At 48.1% G+C, this 21,873-nt stretch overlaps 8 protein-coding genes across 9 annotated transcripts; 4 read left to right on the forward strand and 4 right to left on the reverse strand.

The window, feature by feature from the left end:
* Positions 1-19: 19 nt before the first annotated feature.
* TrAFT101_002185 (uncharacterized protein) lies at positions 20-898 on the forward strand (the record flags this gene model as incomplete). The annotated part of the gene is made up of 1 exon (XM_024905272.2): positions 20-898. One exon carries the CDS (start codon positions 20-22, stop codon positions 896-898), a length of 879 nt encoding a protein of 292 aa, XP_024763304.2.
* A 272-nt stretch (positions 899-1,170) lies between these two features.
* TrAFT101_002186 (uncharacterized protein) lies at positions 1,171-1,560 on the forward strand (the record flags this gene model as incomplete). Its single annotated transcript, XM_024898670.2, has 1 exon — positions 1,171-1,560. The coding sequence occupies one exon, from the start codon at positions 1,171-1,173 to the stop codon at positions 1,558-1,560; it is 390 nt and encodes a 129-aa protein (XP_024763305.2).
* Positions 1,561-1,722: 162 nt separating this feature from the next.
* Positions 1,723-2,958, reverse strand: TrAFT101_002187 (uncharacterized protein). Its single transcript, XM_024907857.2, has 2 exons — positions 2,540-2,958; positions 1,723-2,465 (listed from the first exon to the last, which is right to left on the reverse strand). Exons 1-2 carry the CDS (start codon positions 2,625-2,627, stop codon positions 1,966-1,968), a joined length of 588 nt encoding a protein of 195 aa, XP_024763306.1. The 5' UTR covers positions 2,628-2,958; the 3' UTR covers positions 1,723-1,965.
* A 395-nt stretch (positions 2,959-3,353) lies between these two features.
* Positions 3,354-6,408, forward strand: TrAFT101_002188 (uncharacterized protein). The gene has a single exon (XM_024906447.2). It carries the CDS (start codon positions 3,991-3,993, stop codon positions 6,190-6,192), a length of 2,202 nt encoding a protein of 733 aa, XP_024763307.1. The 5' UTR covers positions 3,354-3,990; the 3' UTR covers positions 6,193-6,408.
* TrAFT101_002189 (uncharacterized protein) lies at positions 5,934-8,310 on the reverse strand. The gene has a single exon (XM_024905273.2). The coding sequence runs from the start codon at positions 7,928-7,930 to the stop codon at positions 6,449-6,451; it is 1,482 nt and encodes a 493-aa protein (XP_024763308.1). The 5' UTR covers positions 7,931-8,310; the 3' UTR covers positions 5,934-6,448.
* Positions 8,311-8,653: 343 nt separating this feature from the next.
* On the reverse strand, positions 8,654-13,069 carry TrAFT101_002190 (uncharacterized protein). The gene is made up of 2 exons (XM_024907858.2): positions 11,066-13,069; positions 8,654-11,017 (listed from the first exon to the last, which is right to left on the reverse strand). Exons 1-2 carry the CDS (start codon positions 12,725-12,727, stop codon positions 8,951-8,953), a joined length of 3,729 nt encoding a protein of 1,242 aa, XP_024763309.2. The 5' UTR covers positions 12,728-13,069; the 3' UTR covers positions 8,654-8,950.
* A 398-nt stretch (positions 13,070-13,467) lies between these two features.
* Positions 13,468-15,577, reverse strand: TrAFT101_002191 (uncharacterized protein). The gene is made up of 4 exons (XM_024909648.2): positions 15,457-15,577; positions 14,716-15,407; positions 14,288-14,659; positions 13,468-14,235 (listed from the first exon to the last, which is right to left on the reverse strand). Exons 1-4 carry the CDS (start codon positions 15,569-15,571, stop codon positions 13,627-13,629), a joined length of 1,788 nt encoding a protein of 595 aa, XP_024763310.2. The 5' UTR covers positions 15,572-15,577; the 3' UTR covers positions 13,468-13,626.
* A 162-nt stretch (positions 15,578-15,739) lies between these two features.
* Positions 15,740-20,633, forward strand: TrAFT101_002192 (uncharacterized protein). Of its 2 annotated transcripts, XM_066126530.1 has the most exons (4): positions 15,740-16,409; positions 16,465-18,109; positions 18,168-20,450; positions 20,516-20,633. In XM_066126530.1, the coding sequence occupies exons 1-4, from the start codon at positions 15,991-15,993 to the stop codon at positions 20,606-20,608; spliced, it is 4,440 nt and encodes a 1,479-aa protein (XP_065982633.1). In that variant the 5' UTR covers positions 15,740-15,990; the 3' UTR covers positions 20,609-20,633. The 2 variants fall into 2 exon arrangements, with proteins under 2 accessions (XP_065982633.1, XP_024763311.1); XM_024910941.2 differs by having other exon boundaries at positions 18,168-20,633.
* Positions 20,634-21,873: the final 1,240 nt, after the last annotated feature.

Below are 21,873 nucleotides of genomic sequence, written 5' to 3' on the forward strand. Positions count from 1 at the left end.
CAAGTTCATACCCGCCAAAATGTTCAAGCGCGCCTTCCGGTCGCAGGACCAGCCCCAGAACCGCGTGGACAAGGCGGCGCGGCTGAAGAAGCCGGGGGGCTCCGCCAAGGAGCACGTCAAGGCGAAGGTGTCCAAGCTGCAGATCTCTCACATAGAGCACGAAGCGGCACCCGCCCGGCCCGTCAACATCACTCCCTCGCCGATTGTCACCCTTACTATTGGCCGCGAGGGAAGACTCTTTGCAGCTCACGAGGATGTCCTCAGCCAGTCGCCCTTCTTTGAAGAGGCGTGCAGGAAGGAGTCCTCTGATGCCATGAACAAGAGAATCTCCCTCCCTGACGAGGAGCCCGAGGTCTTTTCTGCCGTCCTCGAGTATCTCTACAAGGGCGATTACTATCCCCGCCTGGTGCACAACAGGCACCGCAACTCGTGGGAGCTTGAGGATCGCATGAGGACTCCTCAGAAGTCATCACCAAACCCCGACATGGGGGGCGGCCACGCAGGCACGGCTTCCGATGCCGCCGTCTATCTCTCCAGCGCCGGGGCCGAGATCCTCCGCGACACCGTCATCTACTGTGCCGCGGACAAGTACGGCCTGGAAGAGCTGAAGCGTCTGGCTTTACGCAAGCAGGGGCTGCAGGCCGGCATTGATGTCGGCACGATCCTGCGATCTGCCCAGTATGCCTACGCCAACACGCCTGATTCGGACAGTCGCCTGCGCGCCCATTACCTGGCCTTGATTATTCGCTGCCGCAAGACGTTTAAGCGCAGCGGCACCATGCAGGCCGAGATGGAAGCGGGTGGCAGCAAGCTGTTCTTTGACCTGTTCGTCGCCATGTGCAATCATCTGGACGACGTCATTGATGTTACCAATGGCCGTACTCCAAAGACTGTATAATGAACGACAATGATGAGAACGGCGAAAGCCTTCGGTGGCCCGGCTGAGCGCAATGCCGTTGGGCAGCGAAGGATGGATTTTTTTTTAAGAAAATAAACGAAAAAAGCTTTAAAATGGAGAAATCAGATCAATAGAATTCCCAGCAAGCATTGCCAACATTGTTCTTGCGAGGGTTAAGCAGCTTTGGTTTAAGCGCCATGTTGCATTTGATCGCCGTCTTTTGCTCTTTTTACCGGTTTTAGCCCGTCTGAACGTTCTGATGAGTGCAAATTATGGGAGGCGTCTATTTACATGGGGCCACTGTCTTTTTTTCTTGTATTACGGACTGTTATTGCATGGAGTGTGTGCTTTTTTTTTCACATTTCTTTGCCTTTATATCAAGTCTCAACTCAAAGAACCGTTTTTTTCATTCTACGGCGCTGGATTGCGTCCTTTTTGGTGTGTTTCTATCAGATCGGGAGCTCTTTTTACAGAACCATCCTGCACCATTAAGAGAAGAAAAAAGAACAAAAAAAGAGGTGGAAAGCGACAGCCCGGAAGGCTTGTTTTTTCGGAATGGGATCCTGCTTGAGAGTTTTCTTTATGCTTCAGCATTGCTGTTTCGTTCGGATGCAAATATTGGGAAATGGGATAAATTGGAAGAAATACATTCACCTGGATAAGGCATATTTTTCTTTTGCTTTTTCACTTACAGGTCGAGTATTAGAAAAAATTTCGGGACAAGATTGGAAAACCAGAGCGCCTGCTTCTGTATTTTTGGTGTTTTTTTCCCTTTCTTCTTCTCTCCTTTTTCTATTTCATCTTTTTTTGACGAAGACATGAGAAACACTGCATAGCCCTGGGGGCGTTGACGCAGGCCAAAAAAAAAAAAAAGAGAAAACTAATTCTACAGGGCCGCTAGCGGTCCTCCCTGACTTGAATTCCGCGTCAGGGTTGAGGTTAATGAGACAATTTTGCACCTCATATGCTTTGTGCCACTTGCTCTTGTGAATGTTATATTGCTTTCTGATGAGTATACTATAGCCTAACCTTGGGCTAATAGACTATAACTACGTATGCTGTAGACATTAAGCTGCATCCCACTTCACCTGAAAGTCTTGAAACTTGGCCTCCAACTCGTCGCTGGTATCTTTGGTCGGTCTAGCTACAAGAGCGCCAATCTCGAGTTCCCAGCCACTTCCACCATTATCTCCATACGGCCAGCAAATCTCCCTCATCGGGACCTTGTTCTCGCCATCGACGCGATACACCCAGAGGCACGAGCCGTCATGGGCATCCAGCCTCTCGACTAAGATGGTGACGGCCTTGCGGCCCGCCTTGATGTCCTCGGGGCCACTGGCGTTGGCGACGCTCCAGTCGGCCCAGTTGTCGCAGCAGACGGTGGAGAGGCGGGACTGGCCGTCGAAGAGCTCGACGCCGGCTTTTATCCACTTGCGGGGGCAGGAGGGCTTGGTGAAGACGAGGACGATGCCGGCCTGGTCGAACTGGTGGGTGTAGGTTGTGGTAAAGGTGAGGGAGGCGGATTTGAATTGGGGGAAGGGGTTTTTGGAGAGGGAGTGGTAGGGGGCTGGGTTTGGTGGTTAGCAACTGAGTGGACAGTAGGTAGTATGTATAATATGAGGTGGTAGATGTATGGCTTACCGGTGAAGACATCGTGAGACGGGGGTTTCTTCCAGACATCGGTGTTTGCTGGGGCGGAAAAGGTGAAAGTGGATTCAGCAGCAGCCATTGCGATGATTAATGTTCAAGTTGAAGTGAATACAACGGATTATTATGAATGAAGCTGGGTAATAGATAGATGGTTTGTAAGTTGGAAATGAGATGGACTTCCTTGTTTTTATATGACGAGCTGGTGGAGACACATCGAATCCTCTACGCTTCTAGAAACAGAGAAGATCGGAGTATTTACTTAAGGGCCGCGTAGATCGAGGTCACGCTCTAAATATCTTATTTCACCGATCTATGCTGCTGCTTACCTGCCAAGAAGATACCCCGTAAAACTAACCAGTTGTTGCTATAAAAGTGCTTTCTGTTGGTATAAGCCCCGGAGAAATGGTAGAGTAAAGCGGGGGAATTAAACTACATATGTAACTAGACGTAAGAATCACGAGTCGACGGGGAGTGTCGGGATGTCTTTGTGATCCTGAGGCCGAGGTAAATATTGATCCAAATGCATTTTGAGCTTCTTTTTTTCGTCTTGGGTTGCACAGCCTCAGTGCACACAACTTACATGTAGCTAGACATCGTAGTTGAAAACAAAGTAGACTCAAGCGGGTGACGCATACGGCGATTAGAAACGCCATTTGGTTGCAGTCATGGCAACAACGGCGGCGCAGAGTTTAGCCGACGTTTAACCCGCCGGACCGACCAAACTCTCGAGCAAGGCAAATCAGACTTTGCCTCGACCAGAGAACGATTCGGGCTTTTTTTTCTCGTCTTCTCATCTGCAAAAGAAGCGCCGCAGCTGAGATTGCTGTGCTCGACAAAACCACTTGAGCCCGTCTCCCGTGCAATCCCAGACACCCGGCGGCACGTCCCACGGCCTCGCAGCATCTCGAAAAAAATTCCTGAAGCATCCAGATTCGAACCGACGGCTGTCTCGCAACCGGTTCCACTGCCGTGACTGGAAACTTTTGCTGTGAAGCTGCTTTTTTTCGTGCGCTTCCCCACTCGGCCATTGGTCCACCAAGACTGGCAGCCTGCGAGTCTTTGCCCCGCCGAATTTTTTTTTTCTCTTCATTTTCCATCTACCCACCCCCGAGCGTGCTCTAAAGTGCGTGCGTCGCGCTTATCGAAATTTTTCTTTGCGATTTGAGAAGCACCGTTTGGGTCTTCCTCATTGCTTTATTAACGGGGATATTTGCGAATTTGTAAGAGAGATAGGACTTAATCGTTAAGCGATAAACAGCCTTTCTTGAAAGAGACTTTGTTCAAGGCGAAGAAAGCGACAAGTGCAGCTACACAGAGCCTCTGATTTTTTTTTCTTTGTCCTTCTCTTATCGATTCTCACTGCTCACTTACATCGTCATCGCCTCTCAACTGCGTATTGCTCCATCACACATGCAACTTTCAACACCATAGCAAATCTCGCAATGTCGTTTCTCACACCGCCGCCGACGAAACGGCCAAGTCAGGGTCCCGGCCCTGCAAAACCTCGCTTTGCTAGACCGAATCCTGTCCGGGCGCTCCGCGAGCGTGAGGAGCGTCGCCATGCAGCAGCAGCAGCAGCTCGGCTTTCATCGACTCAGAGGCCAGGGGTCGTCACTCCGGCTCATCAGCAGTGCGCCAACAAAGCCTGTCCGAAGCCCAATGTTGTCGACGGCACTTGTCAGACATGCGGTCGTGTCGCTGATGACAGCAACATTGTGTCTGAGGTGCAGTTCGGCGAGACGTCGTCTGGTGCTGCCATGGTGCAGGGAACGTTTGTAGGAGCTGATCAAGCCGGTGTCAGGGGCATGGGGCCTGCTTTTAGGAGGGTTGGTGGTAGCGAAGACAGGGAGAAGAGCATCCGCGAAGCGCGAGGTCTGATGCAGGGTTACGCTCAGCAGCTTAATATCAGCGACAGTCTCGTTACTGCGGGTACGCAGGTCTTCAAGCTTGCATCCGGTGCCAACTTCATCCAGGGCCGCACGCTGGCTAGCGTCGCAGCTGTGTGTCTTTACGCTGCTTGCCGTGCTGAGCCACCATGTAAAGTCATGCTCATCGACCTGGCTGATTTAGTGCAGCTTAATGTCTTCAAGCTGGGTCGAATCTTCAAGAAGCTGAACGAGGTGGTACCGATCGGAGCTGATGGACTCATTCCGGTGTATCCCGAGGACCTCATCTGGCGATTCGCCACCAAGATGGAATTTCGCCAAGACACGGCCAAGGTCGCTGAGGATGCGGTCCGACTGGTGAAGCGAATGAGCAGGGATTGGATGGTTATGGGTCGACGGCCTTCTGGCATTTGCGGTGCCTGTTTGCTGATGGCTGCACGTATGCACAACTTTCGACGAACCGTTCGCGAAGTCGTCTACATCGTCAAGGTCACAAATCACACCATCCAGAATCGATTGCAAGAATTCAACAATACCGAGTCAAGTCGCATGTCAGTGGAGGACTTCTTAAAACAGGATTTCTTGGAAAGCTCGCATGATCCCCCCTCATTCTACCGGAAATCCGATGAGTACAGAAAGAAGATGGATGAGAATTCAAGGAAGCGGAAACGAGGCATCACTGTCGAAGATACCGAGCAACCCATCGTAGAGCATGCGCCCGTTAGACGACATATTGAGGGAGGGGCGGATCTTTCCAAGGCACCCGAAGTCAACTACCGTCGAGATGCCGATGGATTCATCATCCCTCCTTTACCTTCACAGATTCCCCAAGGAAACATTAGTCTTAATCCGCAAAAGAAGGAGAATGACGACGAAGTAGAAGGTCTTGAAGATCTCGCCGAAGAGTTTGGAGATGTTCTAGATGAGGAGGAGGCAGATCATGATGCCTCAAAAGGAGGCAAGGGTAAACGCGCCAAGCCTCAGCTTCCCATTAACGAAGAATGGGAGCAGGATGAACAGGATCTTGAAGGTGTCATTGAAGAGATTTTCAACGATCCACTTACCTACGAACATGCTCTTGCATACTCAAATGCCGAGCAACGAGCTCGAATCCACTCCGTCTGGGCTCGTCAACAGCAACCGCAAAAGGAGGTGTCCATGGCAGCCGACGTCACCGAAGATGAATTTGCTGATGACCCCGAAGTCATCAACTGCCTATTATCCCCTGAAGAAGCACGTATTAAAGAGATTATCTGGGTAAATCAGAACAAAGACTGGCTGAGGAAACACCAAGAAAAAGTGTTCCGACGAAAGATGGAAGCAGAGCGCCCTAAGCAGACACGCAAGAGGAGAAAGCGAGCTAGGATGGGAGAGGGTCAGACAAGCCCTGCCAGTTCTGCAGCGGAAGCAGCCATTGGTGTGGCCAAGGACCGAGCTTGGTCCAAGAGGATCAACTACGATGCTATCCGTAGCATTTTCGACATGCCAAATGCAGGGCTTGGATCTACAGCCACGAGCCGAAAGACCAGTTTGGCGGGCAGTGCATTCGGCGCTGACGATGAAGGAAGCGAAGCCCCGGATGAGAGCGTTGCTGGCGATGAGGAGCATCACGAGGAGCATGCTGATGAGGAAGAATATGAGGAGCCGGAAGAGTTTGGAGAGGGCGAGGAATTTGGAGGAGGGGGTGGTGAATACGAAGGAGGGTACGATGAGGATGATCCTGACATGGACAATGAGTACGGACTGGAAGAGGATTAAAATCTGCATCTTGCTTAGGAAGGGATATTACCCTCGAAGCATATGGCGTTTTGGGTTCTGCTACACATGTTTGGCAGTGATTTTTTGATCGGCATATATCGAGTGTTAGCTGGAATGACAGGCACCAGACTCTGGAGTATATATGCTCTTAATAACTTGGTGAAATAACCCTTTGTCTAATCATAAATACATTATTATATCATTATCGTACACGGGCATTATTGATTATATTCAATTAGATCATGTCGATGTGAGCTCACACAATGATCTTAATCCCTAGCTCAGCTTCACATAGTCTAATGCTCTCATTCTCCATGGACTTGTACAGCTCATCCGAGCTATTCAATTTCGCCCCCAGAGCTTCCTCCATCCCAGCTTCATTAGATAGTGCGTCAACAGACTGAGACGAAGCCTGAGTCCCGAGATTGGATCGGAAAATGCCCGCGGCAGACAAGGGCAGAAAATCCTCGTATGTTATAGGGGTGATGTCGATGACGCCTTGCTGGATGAGATGCTCCAATGTGAAACTGGATTTGACGTCAGGAAGAGGTCTATTTGTTACATTGTATGTGAAGTAGACGAGTTTTTGTGCTCGCAGCGTTTTCCAGTCATCGGGATATTTCTGAAACGCAACCTCAACCTGTCTATCCAACTCTTCTGGCGTTGAATTCTGAGAAGTTGATTCCGCAGCTGCCATTGCTTCATTCAGTAGCTCGTCGTATAATTGTCTCCCAGCAACAGTTACCGCCGCGCCGCGCTCTTCGATTTCTCCAAACCGAGCTTTATGTGAGCCACTGACGAGTTTTGCTTCAGATTCTATGCTCTGCAGAGTATGCGCAGTGAAGAACTGTACGGGCTCTTCAATGGCCAGGAAACTCGTCTGCCGAAGCAAGATGGGACAATTCCTCCCGGGAGGGCCTTCAATCCGGTCTTTCACTTTTAACCCTTGCGACTTCATCTCTTCCTGCGCGGCGGAAATGTCGAGCGTGCGCGGTGTCAGGTGGTTGATGTGCGCGCTGCGGAAACATGCGATATCCGCAAGAATCTGGTGTTCCCTCTTAAGAAGCTGGTAGTCGTCGTGCGAAGAAGCCGCGGTGCCGTGCCAGCGGAATGTCTCCATGGCTTGGATGACGAAACGGGTGCCTTGGTCGACGGTCAGTCTGCCGCCCTGCTTGTCGGCGAGGTCGAGCAGGTTGATGAGCTCTGCGGTGAAGATGTTGCGCTTGGAGAGCAGTTTGAGCGCGAGAGACCGGGCTTCGTCGTCACGGATGAGTTCGGGACGGAGCAGAGACGTGAATACCCGAAACGGGTTCTTCTTTAGGGATGCGGTGCTGCGTGGCCGGAAGCACGTTGCGTGCATGGGCAGGCCTGCCGCGGCGAGATTGTAGTAGCCAACGGGATGTAAGCCGATGATGGCGAAGATGCGCCGCACGGTGCGCAGTTCGTAAGGGGTGCCGAGTCTGATTGCGCCGTGGCGCTCAATGTCTAGTCTTGAGGAGGCGACGTTGCCGTGGCGCATGGCGAGGACGCGCGGGTCGAGGTCGGCGGTGCGGGTTGATGCGTTGACGGCGTTGACGATGTGGATGAGGGTGCCGTAGAGGGGGACTTCGGCCTTGTACATGGATGACATGGCGAGGGTGAAGGCTGTGCGGAGGGCGTCGGGGTCTGCGAAGTCATGATGTGAAGATGTGGTTGTGATGGTTGCTGTGGTGGTGGTTGTGGTGGCGCTGGGAGCCATTGTTACGAGAGATGTAGAGGAAACAGTGAGTGTGGTTGATAGTAATGCGAAATATGAAGCAGCAGGATGGGAATGATATTATGTTCAAGTGTCTCTTGTGGTGGGAGATGAATCTGAATTGGTATTATAGATAAGAACGAGTAGATGATCTGACGGCCGCGACAAGAGCAGCGGATTTATTATGTACTAGACGTGGAATAACAGAATTCAGACCGCCGGTGTAAGACATCTTACATGCTGTATCCATCACTGCAACAAAATGGGGGATTCTTTCGGCTGGTCTCGGTACAGCACGTTGTTATCGCGTAAAAGATAATAGGTCATTCGTATGTATGTGCCGGTATTTGTATCGTAAGAAGTCTGGGATGGTCCACAGATATGGGGGAGGCGGCGGATGTTATCCAGTGCCATGGCTTCCAAAAAGGGTAGTTCGTTGGAGAAAATGGGGGGCTGTGATTGGATGGCTTGGGGAGCTTTATCAACATGCGTCGCTGATATCAGATAAGAGGGGGCAATGGAGTACCGTAAAGTTTCGAAATGGGTGTCGCGGGTTTCCTTAGTTAATTTAGTAACAAGGCGACGGCTAATTGTGGGCTCGTACCTCTAAGTTTCCAGCTGTACCCCGCAGGTACTGCGGGGCACCGTGACAAACTGGGACGGACTCCCCCATCTTTGCCATTTCCTTCCCACTCTTTCCTTTATGCTCTCTATAGCCAAAAAAGACTTTCTACAAGCTAATCATAGCAAACGCCCCTGGAGGCTGCAAATCGCAGTCTACTAAAAAATTTTACTACAGGAGGGACTAAAACTCGAAATGGGTGTCGCAGGCCTTGTTGTACCCGCAAAGTATTATCACACATAATGAGCCAATTCTGGCTCGCCATATATCTATATTCCCAGTCACGTGCGTGTCAGCTCACAAGTCTCAGTACCTCTAGAAGATGCGTCCGCTCATAAAATACTATAAATCAACATAGCTCCTACGACCTTCACTTTGCAAAGACGTGTTACACTTAGAGATTATAACAGGGAAAATGGCCCCGAACCCGACATCCTAAATACCACCACTCTCCCTGAACCAGTACCCAGAGCTATAGCTACGTCCGTTAACGGCACCTGTGGTAACGTAGAAGGTAGTGCATAAGGCCATACAGCCGACATAGAGGACTGGTATTCGGGCGGAAGCCACAATATATTATGCTCATTCCAAGTGATCCAACACTTATCGGTGCTTAGGCCGTAGCCATAATGTTTTGCCTTCTGAGAATTGTTAGCAATGGGTCGGCGTTGATCCTGATCCTGAGCCGGATCCGAATCTGGAGACAGAACTTGAGCTATCATCGTATATTGGGCTTCAGTTCGATGTTCTATGTCCAATTTTATAGGACCGGCTTCAGTATGAAGATATGAGGTCGTATTGTCGAAGAATATAGTACGTATTGCTGTGTCAACCTGAAGTGTCTGTTGCACTTTGCCAGTTGTTGTATCCCAGATTTTTACAGTCTCATCTAACGAGCCTGAGGCGAGGTAGCGGCCATCTACTGAGAAGGCGACTGAATAAACCCCACCACTATGACCCTCAAGGGTCTGTCGCTCCTTGCTAGTTGTTATATCCCAGATTTTTACAGTCTTATCTGACGAGCCTGAGGCAAGGTAGCAGCCATCTGCTAAAAAGGCAACTGAGAAAACCCCACCACTATGGCCCTTAAGGATCTGCCGATCCTGGCCTGTTGTTGTATCCCAGATTTTTACAGTCCCATCCCAAGAGCCTGAGGCGAGGTAGTGGCCATCTGCTGAGAAGGCAACTGAGCGGCCTATATCACTATAGCCCCTAAAGGTCTGCCGCTCCTTGCCAGTTGTTACATCCCAGATCTTTACAGTCTTATCCGACGAGCCTGAGGCAAGATAGCCGCCATCTGCTGAGAAGGCAACTGAGAGAACCCCACCACTATGACCCTTAAGTGTCTGCCGCTCTTTGCCTGTTGTTGCATCCCAGATCTTCACGGTCTCATCCCACGAGCCTGAGGCAAGGTAGCGTCCATCTGCTGAGAAAGCAACTGACCAGATTATATTGCTATGGCCGTCAAGGGTCTGCCGCTCCTTGCTAGTTGTTGCATCCCAGATCTTTACGGTCTCATCCCACGAGCCTGAGGCGAGGTAGCGGCTATCTGCTGAGAAGGCAACTGAGAGAACCCCACCACTATGGCCCTTAAGTGTCTGCCGCTCTTTGCCTGTTGTTGCATCCCAGATCTTCACAGTCTCATCTAACGAGCCTGAGGCGAGGTAGCGGCTATCTGCTGAGAAGGCAACTGAGAGAACCCCACCACTATGGCCCTTAAGTGTCTGCCGCTCTTTACCTGTTGTTACATCCCAGATCTTCACAGTCTCATCTAACGAGCCTGAGGCAAGGTAGCAGCCATCTGCTGAGAAGGTAACTAAGCAAACCCCATCGCTGTGGCCCTCAAGGGTCTGATGCTCTTTGCCAGTTGTTGTATCCCAGATCTTTATGGTGTTCTTATCCGACGAGCCTGAGGCAAGGTAGCAGCCATCTGCTGAGAAGGCAATTAAGCGGCCTGCATCGCTGTGGCTCTCAAGGGTCTGATGCTCTTTGCCTGTTGTTATATCCCAGATCTTTAAGGTCCCATCCGACGACCCTGAGGTAAGGTAGCGGCCATCTGCTGAGAAGGCAACTAAGTTAACCCCACCACTATGGCCCTCAAGGGTCTGACGTTCTTTGCCAGTTATTGCATCCCAGATCTTTACAGTCTCATCCCACGAGCCTGAGGCGAGGTAGCGGCCATCTGCTGAGAAGGCAACTGCCCAAACCGGACCACTATGGCCCTTAAGTGTTTGTAAATAAGGGCTCCAATTATATTCCACTATGGGTTTAACCTTTAGCCATTGAGGTTCTTCCTCTTCAAATATTTTCCGTATAAAGGTATTCAATGGACTGAATATAAGCGCCGACGTATATATCTGGAGTGGACTATCCGCAATCAACGAACTGTTCTGCCGGATAAACCGCCATGAGTCTTGTGCAAGTTCTAGTAATTGGCAGTCTGATGACTGGCGGTCCGGTGATGATCCCTTTATTGGTCAGTTTCACTCCCGATTGTTATAGCGCCACCAACTTACTCTCAGTAGATTCTCTAGCCTTGCCATTGAAAGAACCCCATCCTCTACATGCCCCATAAGGCACAAAGCCTCGAGCCAGTACAGGAAGTACTTCCGAATAAATAGGAAGACGGTTCGGCACTTATGGCCAACTTGATCCTGAGATTGGCTCTCAGTGTTATGCATATCACAGAAATGGTCAACCCAATGGATACAAGAATAACGTATGCCTTCTAGCGGATCCGGATCTAGTGCCTTAATTTCGTTGATTGGGAGTCCAGGGGGGCATAAATTATAAATATTCCGTCGTAACGTGGCAGACATAGCTTCTAGTGACCGCGAGAAGATGATACCATGGACGTCGGCGGAGCTAGAGGGGAAAATAGTAGGCGCTGCTTCGTTACTTAAGTAGTCTTTGGCTGACTGGTGGATAACGTAAACCAGGCTGTCTCTCACAGTGAGAAATGAGCCACAAAACCCTATTGCCCTATCGATTAACTCGGCATCTGCAGGATTATCCTCTGGGGACTTAATAAGAGTGCCAAGCTCAGCCAGTGTAACAGGCCGATATACGAGCAACACGGTCGCAAGGATCTGGTAACAAAAGGTAGTATCGCTATCATCCTCTAAATCATGTATTTGCTTCATCATCCTCTTATACAAAGAATCAAGTCCAGGTGGAAACTCGTTTAGCTTTGAAAGGTTATTCCGTATCGAGATCTTCTTTAAGTTCTGACAGACTAAGGCTACCCAGAGGAAGGTATTATTAGAATTAGAGGACAAGTGGTGGTAAACAGCATCCTTTGTTCCAGCATTGTATTTCTTCTTCTGGGCTAACCATTCGACTTGGTGCTTAATATATGCATCGACGGCTGCGGAGATGGACTTTTCGTTGAGCTCTAGACACAGCTTAATTTGCTGAGCGGCAGAATCAAGATGCTCCTCAATATCTGGCCAGTTGCGACTAGACACTATCCACTTGACGCGGGGAAAGAGAGTGGACTTTGTATTGATAAAGTCGAGCAGCTTTGGTAGGTCAGTCACACATTCATCAAGTGCGTCAATAATAATATAAGTCTGCTCCTGGTTTGCATCCTTTAAAATGTTTAAAAAGATGTCTGATAATGCAATCCATGCATTCACATCTTTAAAAATCGCCGCCCCGCCATGCTTATATTTTTTTTGTATGTTGGAGACGAAGAGCGGCTGCTGCTCCACAACCAGGTAGATAAGGCCTCGCAGCACGGCTGTAGCGCTGTTGATGCGCTCGTCGGTGGCCTGACAGAAGAAGTAGGATAGCAGTGTATTGGCTTTCTGGTCCTTCAGTCTCGTTTCAGAGCTTAACTCATTCACAATGCCGCAGAGCAACATCGTCTTGCCCTTGCCAGGATCCCCTTTAATCCAGAGCAGACGGCTGCATTCGTCGTCGCGCCATTGTCGGAAATCGCTATGCTGGAGGATCCAGCGGTATGAACCTTTAAATAGGCCGCCCTTTGTAGCCTCAATGCGAGCTTTATCGTCGCGGGGGTCCGTTATACGTAAGTCCGTGAGGCATTTTATATCCTCGTTTTCTCGAGTCGTATCATTGGGCGAGTGGTAATGAACATCCCCTTGGTGGATTGCAGTATTATCGCCAAAGCGGTTGCCAGTAATCTCGCGCAAGTACGTCGCCGTTACATCCATCGCGATTAAAATATTCTAAGAGACGGAACCCTTTGACGCGAAATACGATCTTCGGATACAGAGACATTGGCCGAGTGGCGAACCACAAGCGATATCCGAGATAATTGAAGGGAAGCAATTGTACAAGATTTAATACGCAAGACCAGGAGGGAATTATAGGGCTAGAAGTATCCGGCCCAGAAACTGTAGCCTGATTGTTGGGCAGCTTTAGATTATGTATGGCCGCCATCCAATCCTGCCCCTGATACCCCTCAATTGCTACGTGTACAAGCGCACACGAGAATGTCGTAGCGGCATGTAGCAACGTGTCGGCTTGTTTCGCGCGAATGCGTCGCTGCAACGAGATGCTCTTTCACAGAATCATGGCGACAGGACAAAATACTGTAGAATATATATATCGTTATCTCTATGCACAATGGTCCTCTGCTTTGGAACGTCATCGAAAGGGAATGGGAAGACGGGGGGTTCGCCCCCTACCCGCCGGTGCTGGCGGGCCTGTCCTGGCTTTGTTACAGTGCTCCATAGTACAGGCGGGGTACGACTGGAAACTTAGAGGTACAAGTCCACAATTAGCCGTCACCTTGTTACTAAATTAACTAAAATAACCCGCGACACCCATTTCGAACTTTACGGTAGCTGGACACCAAGCACTATTATCAAAACACAAAACAGTCATCGTAAGCTTCAAACCAAGGATGATGACATATCAGGAGATCTAGGTCCTAGAAGCTATGTATATAGGGGATGAGACATCTTGAATTCCCAGCTGCATGGCTAAAAGTGGGCTAAATCACAATGATATCAGATACTGCTAGTAACAGGATTGGTGCTATTGGATAACCAAAACAGCAAAGCCAAAGTTAAGCTATACCCTACGTTTGACAACAAAAACACATGTCTTAGTAGTCAAAATGTGGCCGCCAGGCGTCATGATATCTAACTGCAACCCCGAAATGGTTAAATGAAAATTGCAAAAAACCCTTCATCGGACAAGTCTTCCATTCCGAGTTATTATGCGTCGAAAAGAGGCCGCTTTCAGAGTCAAAGGCTGCTTGAAGACATCTAGAGTCATGCGTCTTAATATGGGAAGAGTATTTCACAATGGTGTAGTGAAATTTTGTCGGATGCTTGTAGCATTGAACAGTATCAAGGCCAAGGCGGCATTGCCCGAGCGCTCGCAGCGTACCGTCTTCATATTCCAGCAAAATGCCGCGACACATACCTTTCTCCTTATCCCTCAAGACACGTGCGTTAACCACACCCTCCAGGGATGCATAAGAATGGGTTGAATAGTGGGGAAAGTTCGACCTTTTGATTATGATCCTAGAAGTGGTCCTTGTTACCTTGTCAACCGCAATAAACGAGATGCCCGTGTTATACGGAACTTCGTGAATAAGTGTTAAGTGGCGATCGTCTGCTTCTTGAATTAAATGCAAGGTTTCGTCTATCGGTCCCATGATCTTAACGAGAGGAAACCCAATAAAATAAGTCCCAGATTTCATTTTTAGCTGACCTCGTTAGATTGAGAGCGCATCGGAGCTGCTATGCTGGGAATCTTACTACAATCGAATAACTTCCACCATTGGCAATGTAAGCCTCCCTGGTACCGATCGCAATCACCTTATCGTTGGCTGTTATTGGAATGTAGATCCAGAATAGGCCAGGCGAGTGATCGCGATTCAGATGCTGAAAGGCCTGAGGAGCCCGTGAGCCTCGCTTCGTATGCCCATGGATAGCCATTATCTGTCTAATGGACAAGAAAAAAGATAATCCAGTGCACTGTTTTGGATCTAGATCAAGGGCTGCAAATCGTCCAGATGAAAGTTTGCCGTGGAATGTAATACATGTAGTACGCGGGAGGTCTTGCGGCGACGGGACGTTCCAGATGCTGATGTTTACTGACGTCGGAACTTGCAGACGGCTCATTCCCAGCTGGATAAGGCAGTCTTGGTTAGCAGGCGCCTCAAAGGCATGGAGGCGAGGCCAACCTGAAATCCTATGCTAACCCCTGATAGTTGTTCCACTAGGTCTACAACATATGCGTGAGAATTGGTTAACAAGTCCCTAGTAGTTTCTTGTGAATCATCAGAAACTCTTTCAATCCTTTCAATCCCGCGAGAGTCAATGGTAAGCCGAACTCTAGGATTGGCGGCCTGCCCTTGTTCAACCAATGTAGGAGAGGCACCACGAGACCACGACAGAACCTCGCAAAGTGGATAGGTGACAGCATAATCCATTTCAGCCCTGCTCAACTCTTTCGCTAGTCGTATAACACTGCAAAACCTCAAGAGAGCATGATGTGGCTGTAAATAGCCACCAATTATATCAGCCAGCTCTGGAAGCAACGTCCTATGTAAACCAGCAGCGCTGCTGATGAGTTCTGGAGATGCGCAGCAGCCAGGGTCGAGCTCCAAGGGCGCGACGGTCCGCCACGGGTATATTCTAGTCCCTGCAATCCAGAGCCTCTGGTATTTATCTGGGGCACTGCAAGTTTGACCAAACATACTTAGACAATCAGCATGAACCGTCACGCTCTCCTCGCCCTCATTGAGTTTGGAGCAAAAGCCACATATGTGATGCATGCAAAATTGGATGTTATCATGTTCTAGCAATTTGCACTGGGAGTTGGGTACAAAGGTAAGCACACTATACGCTCGAATGGATTTTTCATTACAAAGCACTTGATCTGTTAGCAGTGTTACCTGTTGAGGACAGTTCGGATATCATACGTGCAACCAGATGATCGCCCGGCAAAAAAAGGTGGTTACAAGCGCCACATTGTCGGTGTAGGCGTATGCGCAATGGAGCGTCGATATTGGCAGATGTTGGTGAAGCCATTTTCATCTGATTGACGAATATCGTAACAACATGAACATAGAACGTTGAGGATTTTGTTTGGAGTTGACCACATACAATCAATGATAACCATCACGTGCCGTATCTCAACCAATCGGCCGTTGGGCACGAATCCTTCGGGCGCGTCGTTCTATCAGCGATATTGGACTGCCCTTAAATGATTACTTACAATCGATTATAAATTTATTTTGTTACTGTAAATTTAAATATTCTATGCGTCGATAGGCTCATTCTCCTCAGCGCTTGTATGGCATATCTACATGTACCATGCATTGCATGCCTAAATAGGCCTCATCTTAACTCATCGATTGCTAAATTCTCTTTGTCACTTGAAACCGTCTGAGTGCTGGAAGTAAGTAGGCACAAGACATAAATCTAGTACTACCGAATAGCTCTTCTTCGACGCAATGGACGGATTTTCTACCGCGTTGAATATCTTTGGCGTCATAGAAACCTCCATAAACACCGCTTCAGCATTGTACAAATATGCCAACGATGTCAAGGATGCCGAATTGGATATGAAAGATCTTGGCGAAGAAATTAATGCCCACCTCTCCATTTTGGGGAAAGCCAAGGATCTCCTAGAAAATCAAAACGGCCGTCTACAAGTATCTCAGGGACTGCGATCCGCTCTCGATGCAAACTCCTCTAAGCTTGCTAGCATCAAATGTCAGCTAGATGAGAAACTATCAGGTAATCCCGGCTTCCGGAAGCAGATGTTGAAGAGAGCACGGTGGCCATTTCAAAGTCGTAGAATTAAATACGACATTGAAAATCTGCGGAAGGGCCGAGAGGATATCAGGATCGCCCTCGATATTGACAAAACGTGGGTCTTTATCTATCTACTATATATCGATTAGGCAACTACTTACTGTGTTAAGCAACATGATTATGGATATTCAATGTGCTCAGTCCGACGAGATTCTCTCTAAACTCCCAGTGGTTCAAGGTGCAGCTTTCGATGCCCACGCTAATGAACACGAACCCCAGTGTTATCCTGGCACCCGTGTCAAGATTCTGGGAGAGATTGGTAAATGGGCTCAGGAAACAGACGGACGACGCATATATTGGCTATGTGGCATGGCGGGCACCGGCAAATCTACCATTTGCAGAACCGTCTCTCATCATCTAACAAGCTTAAACATTGTAACCGCCAGCTTCTTCTTCAAGAAAGGTGACGACAATCGAGACAAATCCAGTGCTCTCTTTACTACCATTGTCAAACAACTTGTTGAGCATTTACCAAAAGAAATGGCGTCACATGTTAAGCAAGCATTGCAGGATAATCCAAGCATAAGCGACAAAACGCTAAACATGCAGTTCGAGAAACTCATACTAGAACCATTGGAGAGCTGCAAATTGCTGCCACCAGTTATCGTTGTCGTACTAGATGCCCTCGATGAATGCGAGGATCAGGCTAGTGCTGCCAAAATCATTGAGCTTCTGCCTAGTGTCGAAGCGGTATCGTCTACGTGCTTCAAAGTCTTGGTTGCCAGTAGACCAGAATGTCATCTTCGAAAATCTTTTGCTCAACTAGAGTGCAAATATCACAAAATTTTTCTCTATGAGGCGCTTCATGAAGTTGCAGATGAGGATATTCGGAGCGACATCTCTATCTTCTTGGAATCTCAACTTGGGCAGATTAGAGACAAGTATAATCTCACCAACTTACAATTGCCCGCAGATTGGCCTCCACGCTCTCTTATTAAAGATCTTGTCGATATTTCAGTGCCTCTATTCATTCTGGCGGCAACTGCTTGTCGATATATTGGCGACGAAGATCTCGGGCTTCCTGTGACGTTGGCCCATGAATTTCTGCAACATCATCGACAGCTCGGCAAAAGGAACCCTCTTGCTAGGATATACCTCCCCATTTTGGAGCAATTGCTAGTTAAACGTAATGGAACCGTGCGAGAGGATCGCTCAGAGGTAGAGAAGGAAAAGATTATTGGAGAATTCCGCCGAGTTGTTGGCACAATTGTGGCTCTTGAAGCGCCCCTTTCGATCGCGTCACTCTCAGAACTGCTTCAAATGAGCCCAATGGATGTCAATTTACGCCTTTCAGGTCTAAACTCTGTTTTGAATGTCCCAGAAGACCTCAATAGCCCGGTAAAGCTATTTCATCTGTCATTTCGCGATTTCTTGATTGGCACTGGTGATCAAGATCAGAAGCATAACTTCTTGGTTGATGAACGAGAAACACATGCAAATCTAGCTCGCCAGTGTATTACGTTGCTTTCGAGGGATGACAATCTCAAACAGGACATCTGTAGACTCAATCACCCTGGAATAGCAAGGTCGAACATTGACAAAGGTACAATCGAGGCTTCCTTGCCTCCCCATGTTCGATACGCATGTGTACACTGGGTCTTCCACTTGAAGGAGAGCCAGGGCCGCATACGCGTTGATGATGAAACGCATCGCTTCCTCACCAAACACCTAATACACTGGCTTGAGGCACTCAGTCTACTGGGTCGCGTTGTCGAGAGCGGAGAAATGGTGGAAAGCCTCTTAGCCATGATTGATGTATGCAACCTCTACCAACGCTACATGAAAATCCGCTAACTTCTGTCTTTACTTTAAGAACAATGATAAAGTATTCGGTCTCCTACGCGACACCAAACGATTCATACGTGCTTATCAACATATGATGGATGTAGCGCCGCTACAGATATACTCTTCTGGTCTGATTTTTGCGCCAAAGAGGTGCGAGTTTCGACAATGTTTCGAAAAAGCGATTCCAGCGTGGATAAAACATCAGCGTACTGTCTCAATGGACTGGGATTTGTGCCTCCAAACCTTAGAAGGCCACAATGAACCTGTATTCCAAGCTGTCTTATCGCCGGACTCGTCACTCATAGCATCACGCAGCAAAACAAAGGTCCTAATCTGGCGAAGCCACAGTGGAACTTGTATCCACAATATCAAGGCCATTCGTTCAAAAACAATTGCATTCTCACCCGACTCAACATCCTTTTACTTGGTCTGCTCAGATGGCTCTGTTCAGAGGTGGGAGACAGACACATGGACGTGTAAGACAAGGGCAGAGGAAGATCCAGTGGTGGTCAGTCCGGTAACTGAAGTTAGACGGGGTCACAGATATGGTGCAGCCATTTCTCACGACTGCAAGCTCGTCGCAGTATTCGCCGCCACGGGTATCGAAATCCGGTCAATTTCAACGCCAGCCGACTCCACAAAGAGCATCAAGACTAGTGTATCTAGCGACCAGAGTTTAATATTTTCTCCAGATTCCACTTACATAGTTGTGCAATCGTTCGTTTCCAAATTGCTCGAGATGTGGCCTATCCATGGCGGAAAGCCCACCTTGATACAGCACTGTTCGGATATAGCATTTTCGCCCGACTCCTCCCTTGTGGCTTTGGGTTTTCAAGTCGCCGTAGAAATCTGCCGCATCGACAAGGGGTCTTTGAAGTTTTATCAAAAATTCAGGCTTGATTATGGGCACTGCGGGTTCGCCTTCTCCCATGATGCGGTACTCCTGGCAATTTCGTTAAAGTCCCATAAATTCGGGATCTGGTTAACCGCTACTGGCGAGTGTTTATGGACGGTCACTGATCATACAGACAGCATTACGTCTCTTTCTTTTTCGCATGACTCTACGTTCCTCGTTTCATCATCTTATGATAGGACACTGCGTATTTACAGCGTCAGCAAAGAGAGATTGCCTGAAATGAATGAAAAGAAGCACAAGCAGGTTAGGTCCATTACCATTTCACCCGACTCGTCACTCTTGCTACTAGAACTATACCGACGTAGCAGCACCTGGCAGGTTTTTCGAGTTGATTCGGGCACTTGTCTTGCAGAATTCGACCAGAACAAACTGCAAAGCGAGCCTACTTTCATGCATGATTCAGCTTTAGCTGTAATTAAAGGCGGCGTGGCTGAGATTTGGCACACTGATGGACGCCGGTCCGTGCAAAACCTAGATGGGCTTGGTTCAGATCTATCTGTAGTTGGTCAAGCCTGTTTCTCAGCAGACTTTACGCTGGCTGCAGGCATCTTGGAAGACAGATCTCTGAGGATCTGGCGAGTGAATACAGGTGAAAGCATACGAGTAGTCAAGTATGCTGTGCCTACTGAGTTCCATCAAATAACCCTGTGCTTCTCTCCAGACGCATCTCGAATAGCATATGCCTCGAAGCTTGCAAAAGAGCTTTTTGTTTGGCCGATTAAATCGGACACACCTACCCGAAAGTTCGACTCGGGAGCCGTTCCCTGTTTTGCCTTGTCTAATACGAAACTTGCTGCGGTATTTGGGAAGGGGCTATTTGGAAAGGAGGCACTCAGGATATGGAGTCTCGAAACAGGTGATATTTTACACGGTTTACATGGTATCGATGGATATACTCAAACGCTCGCTTTTTCATATGACTCGACGCTCCTAGCATCAAAAGCATTGTTCATGGGTAAAAATGAGGTCTACATCTGGAATACCGATACGGGGGCCCGTATGCAGACCATCGAATTTGGGTCGGGGATAACATATCTATCATTCGAGCCTAATGGTAACTCGGGATTGCGCACCAATCTTGGTCGAATCAAGTTCAAAGACTCTACAGCACTAGGTGAGGATGCAGCTAGTGTTGGCCAGTTCCAGCCATGGCGTTACGATAAGCTTGGTTATAACAATGGTAATGATTATTCTTGGATAACATACAATGGGGAGAAAATACTTTGGCTCCCCGTAAAATATCGAGGAGGATGGAGAGCATCGTGCGATGTTTCGGAATCTGTGGTTGCAATTGCGTCTGATTCTCTTGGACAGGAAGTGGTCATTGAATTTGACGTGGAAAAGATCCCCGTATGGTACCACGATATGCATACATACTTCGTACAACAACAGAAGGTAAGTAAAAGCCTGTAGTGCGAAAAGAGAAAATAAAGGGTGACAGGAGTCCGTTATTTAATTAGCCATATCAACCAAAGTGTATTCTGCTTACAGGGATGATGCTACCAGCCGTGCAATATATCCTAACTCCATATTATCTCTTCAAAAACGTATAGATATACGCAAAATGAAATAGTTTTCTTGCGAGAGTCTATCCAGCATGGTATAATTGTCAATTGTTCTGAATAGGAAATAGGCTCTACCAAACTGCTTCATTCCTTAATGAGGGAAATTTTTACCTTTCAACATAGCCTTCCAGTATAATGACTCTCCTCAACAGACTTCAATGTTGGTGAGAGAGACGAACAGCACACATATGCGCATATTTTCCAAACAAAATTAGGTCATTAGAGAAATTGATAAGCTGCAATTGGACAATTTGGGAAAACCTATTAACATGCATCTCTAAAACAGGAGCAAAACGTCCATCAAGGTTCTTTTCGCTGTTTGCACTAATAATAGCACACGCAGCTGGTTGTTGGTTTAGCTGCGTTCCAATGCAGAAAAAGTGCACTCTCCAGCGCTTAAACTAGGGCGAACCATGCCTATATCAGGCCCAGCAGTTTTGAATGGCATGGCATTGACGAATGTGATACTCGGAGATGCGTATTGGTCAACTGCATGTCCGATACTGTCCTGTGCGTCTGGCGTCTGGGAAGGACATGCAAGGAAGAGGATTGGGTTACAAGATAAGCTGCCATCGATGCATAGTCTCATTCGAATTTTGATGCCTAATGAGCAAGTATGAGTTGAATATTCAAGAAAAAAAAAGACCCAAATGAAGAAGCAAGACAAAGGTTGGAGGGATAGTTGGGGGTACGTGGGAGACAATTCCTCCGCAACAAGGCAGAGCCAAAAGTGCCGTCCAAACATGGAAGCGATCGTACAATAGCAAGGGTTCTATCATTTTTTTTTCCCGTTTAGTAACATGTTAATTTGTGTGCCCAAATACGAGCTCTGGATAAGTCGGCAAGAGAGGTGTGAATCACATCACATTGTGTTATATATATATATATATATATATTTTTGGCTTAACTTGCCAGCCTCGTATACGAAACACAGATACTTTTTATCTACGGAAACCATGATTCTTTGCATAGATTAACGCACCGTAAACATTGCATACGTGTTTTTACAGGAGAATGGAAAATACCTAGTGTCTGGTTATCCATCTGATTCGACGTGATTACTGCTATGATTGTAGGGTAGATGCTCGTTATCCTCATCATCGCCATCGACAAACATGCCAGTACACCATACATGGGATAGTCTATTATCTAATATGGATTCTATATTTGGAGCTCAGCGCAAAGTGCGCACTAGCGGCGAATGGCGCCATGGATCTCAAATGCAACACACGGCGTTGCCTCGAAGCAGCATC

Source organism: Trichoderma asperellum, chromosome 1, assembly GCF_020647865.1.
Source record: "Trichoderma asperellum chromosome 1, complete sequence".
Taxonomy (NCBI): domain Eukaryota; kingdom Fungi; phylum Ascomycota; class Sordariomycetes; order Hypocreales; family Hypocreaceae; genus Trichoderma; species Trichoderma asperellum.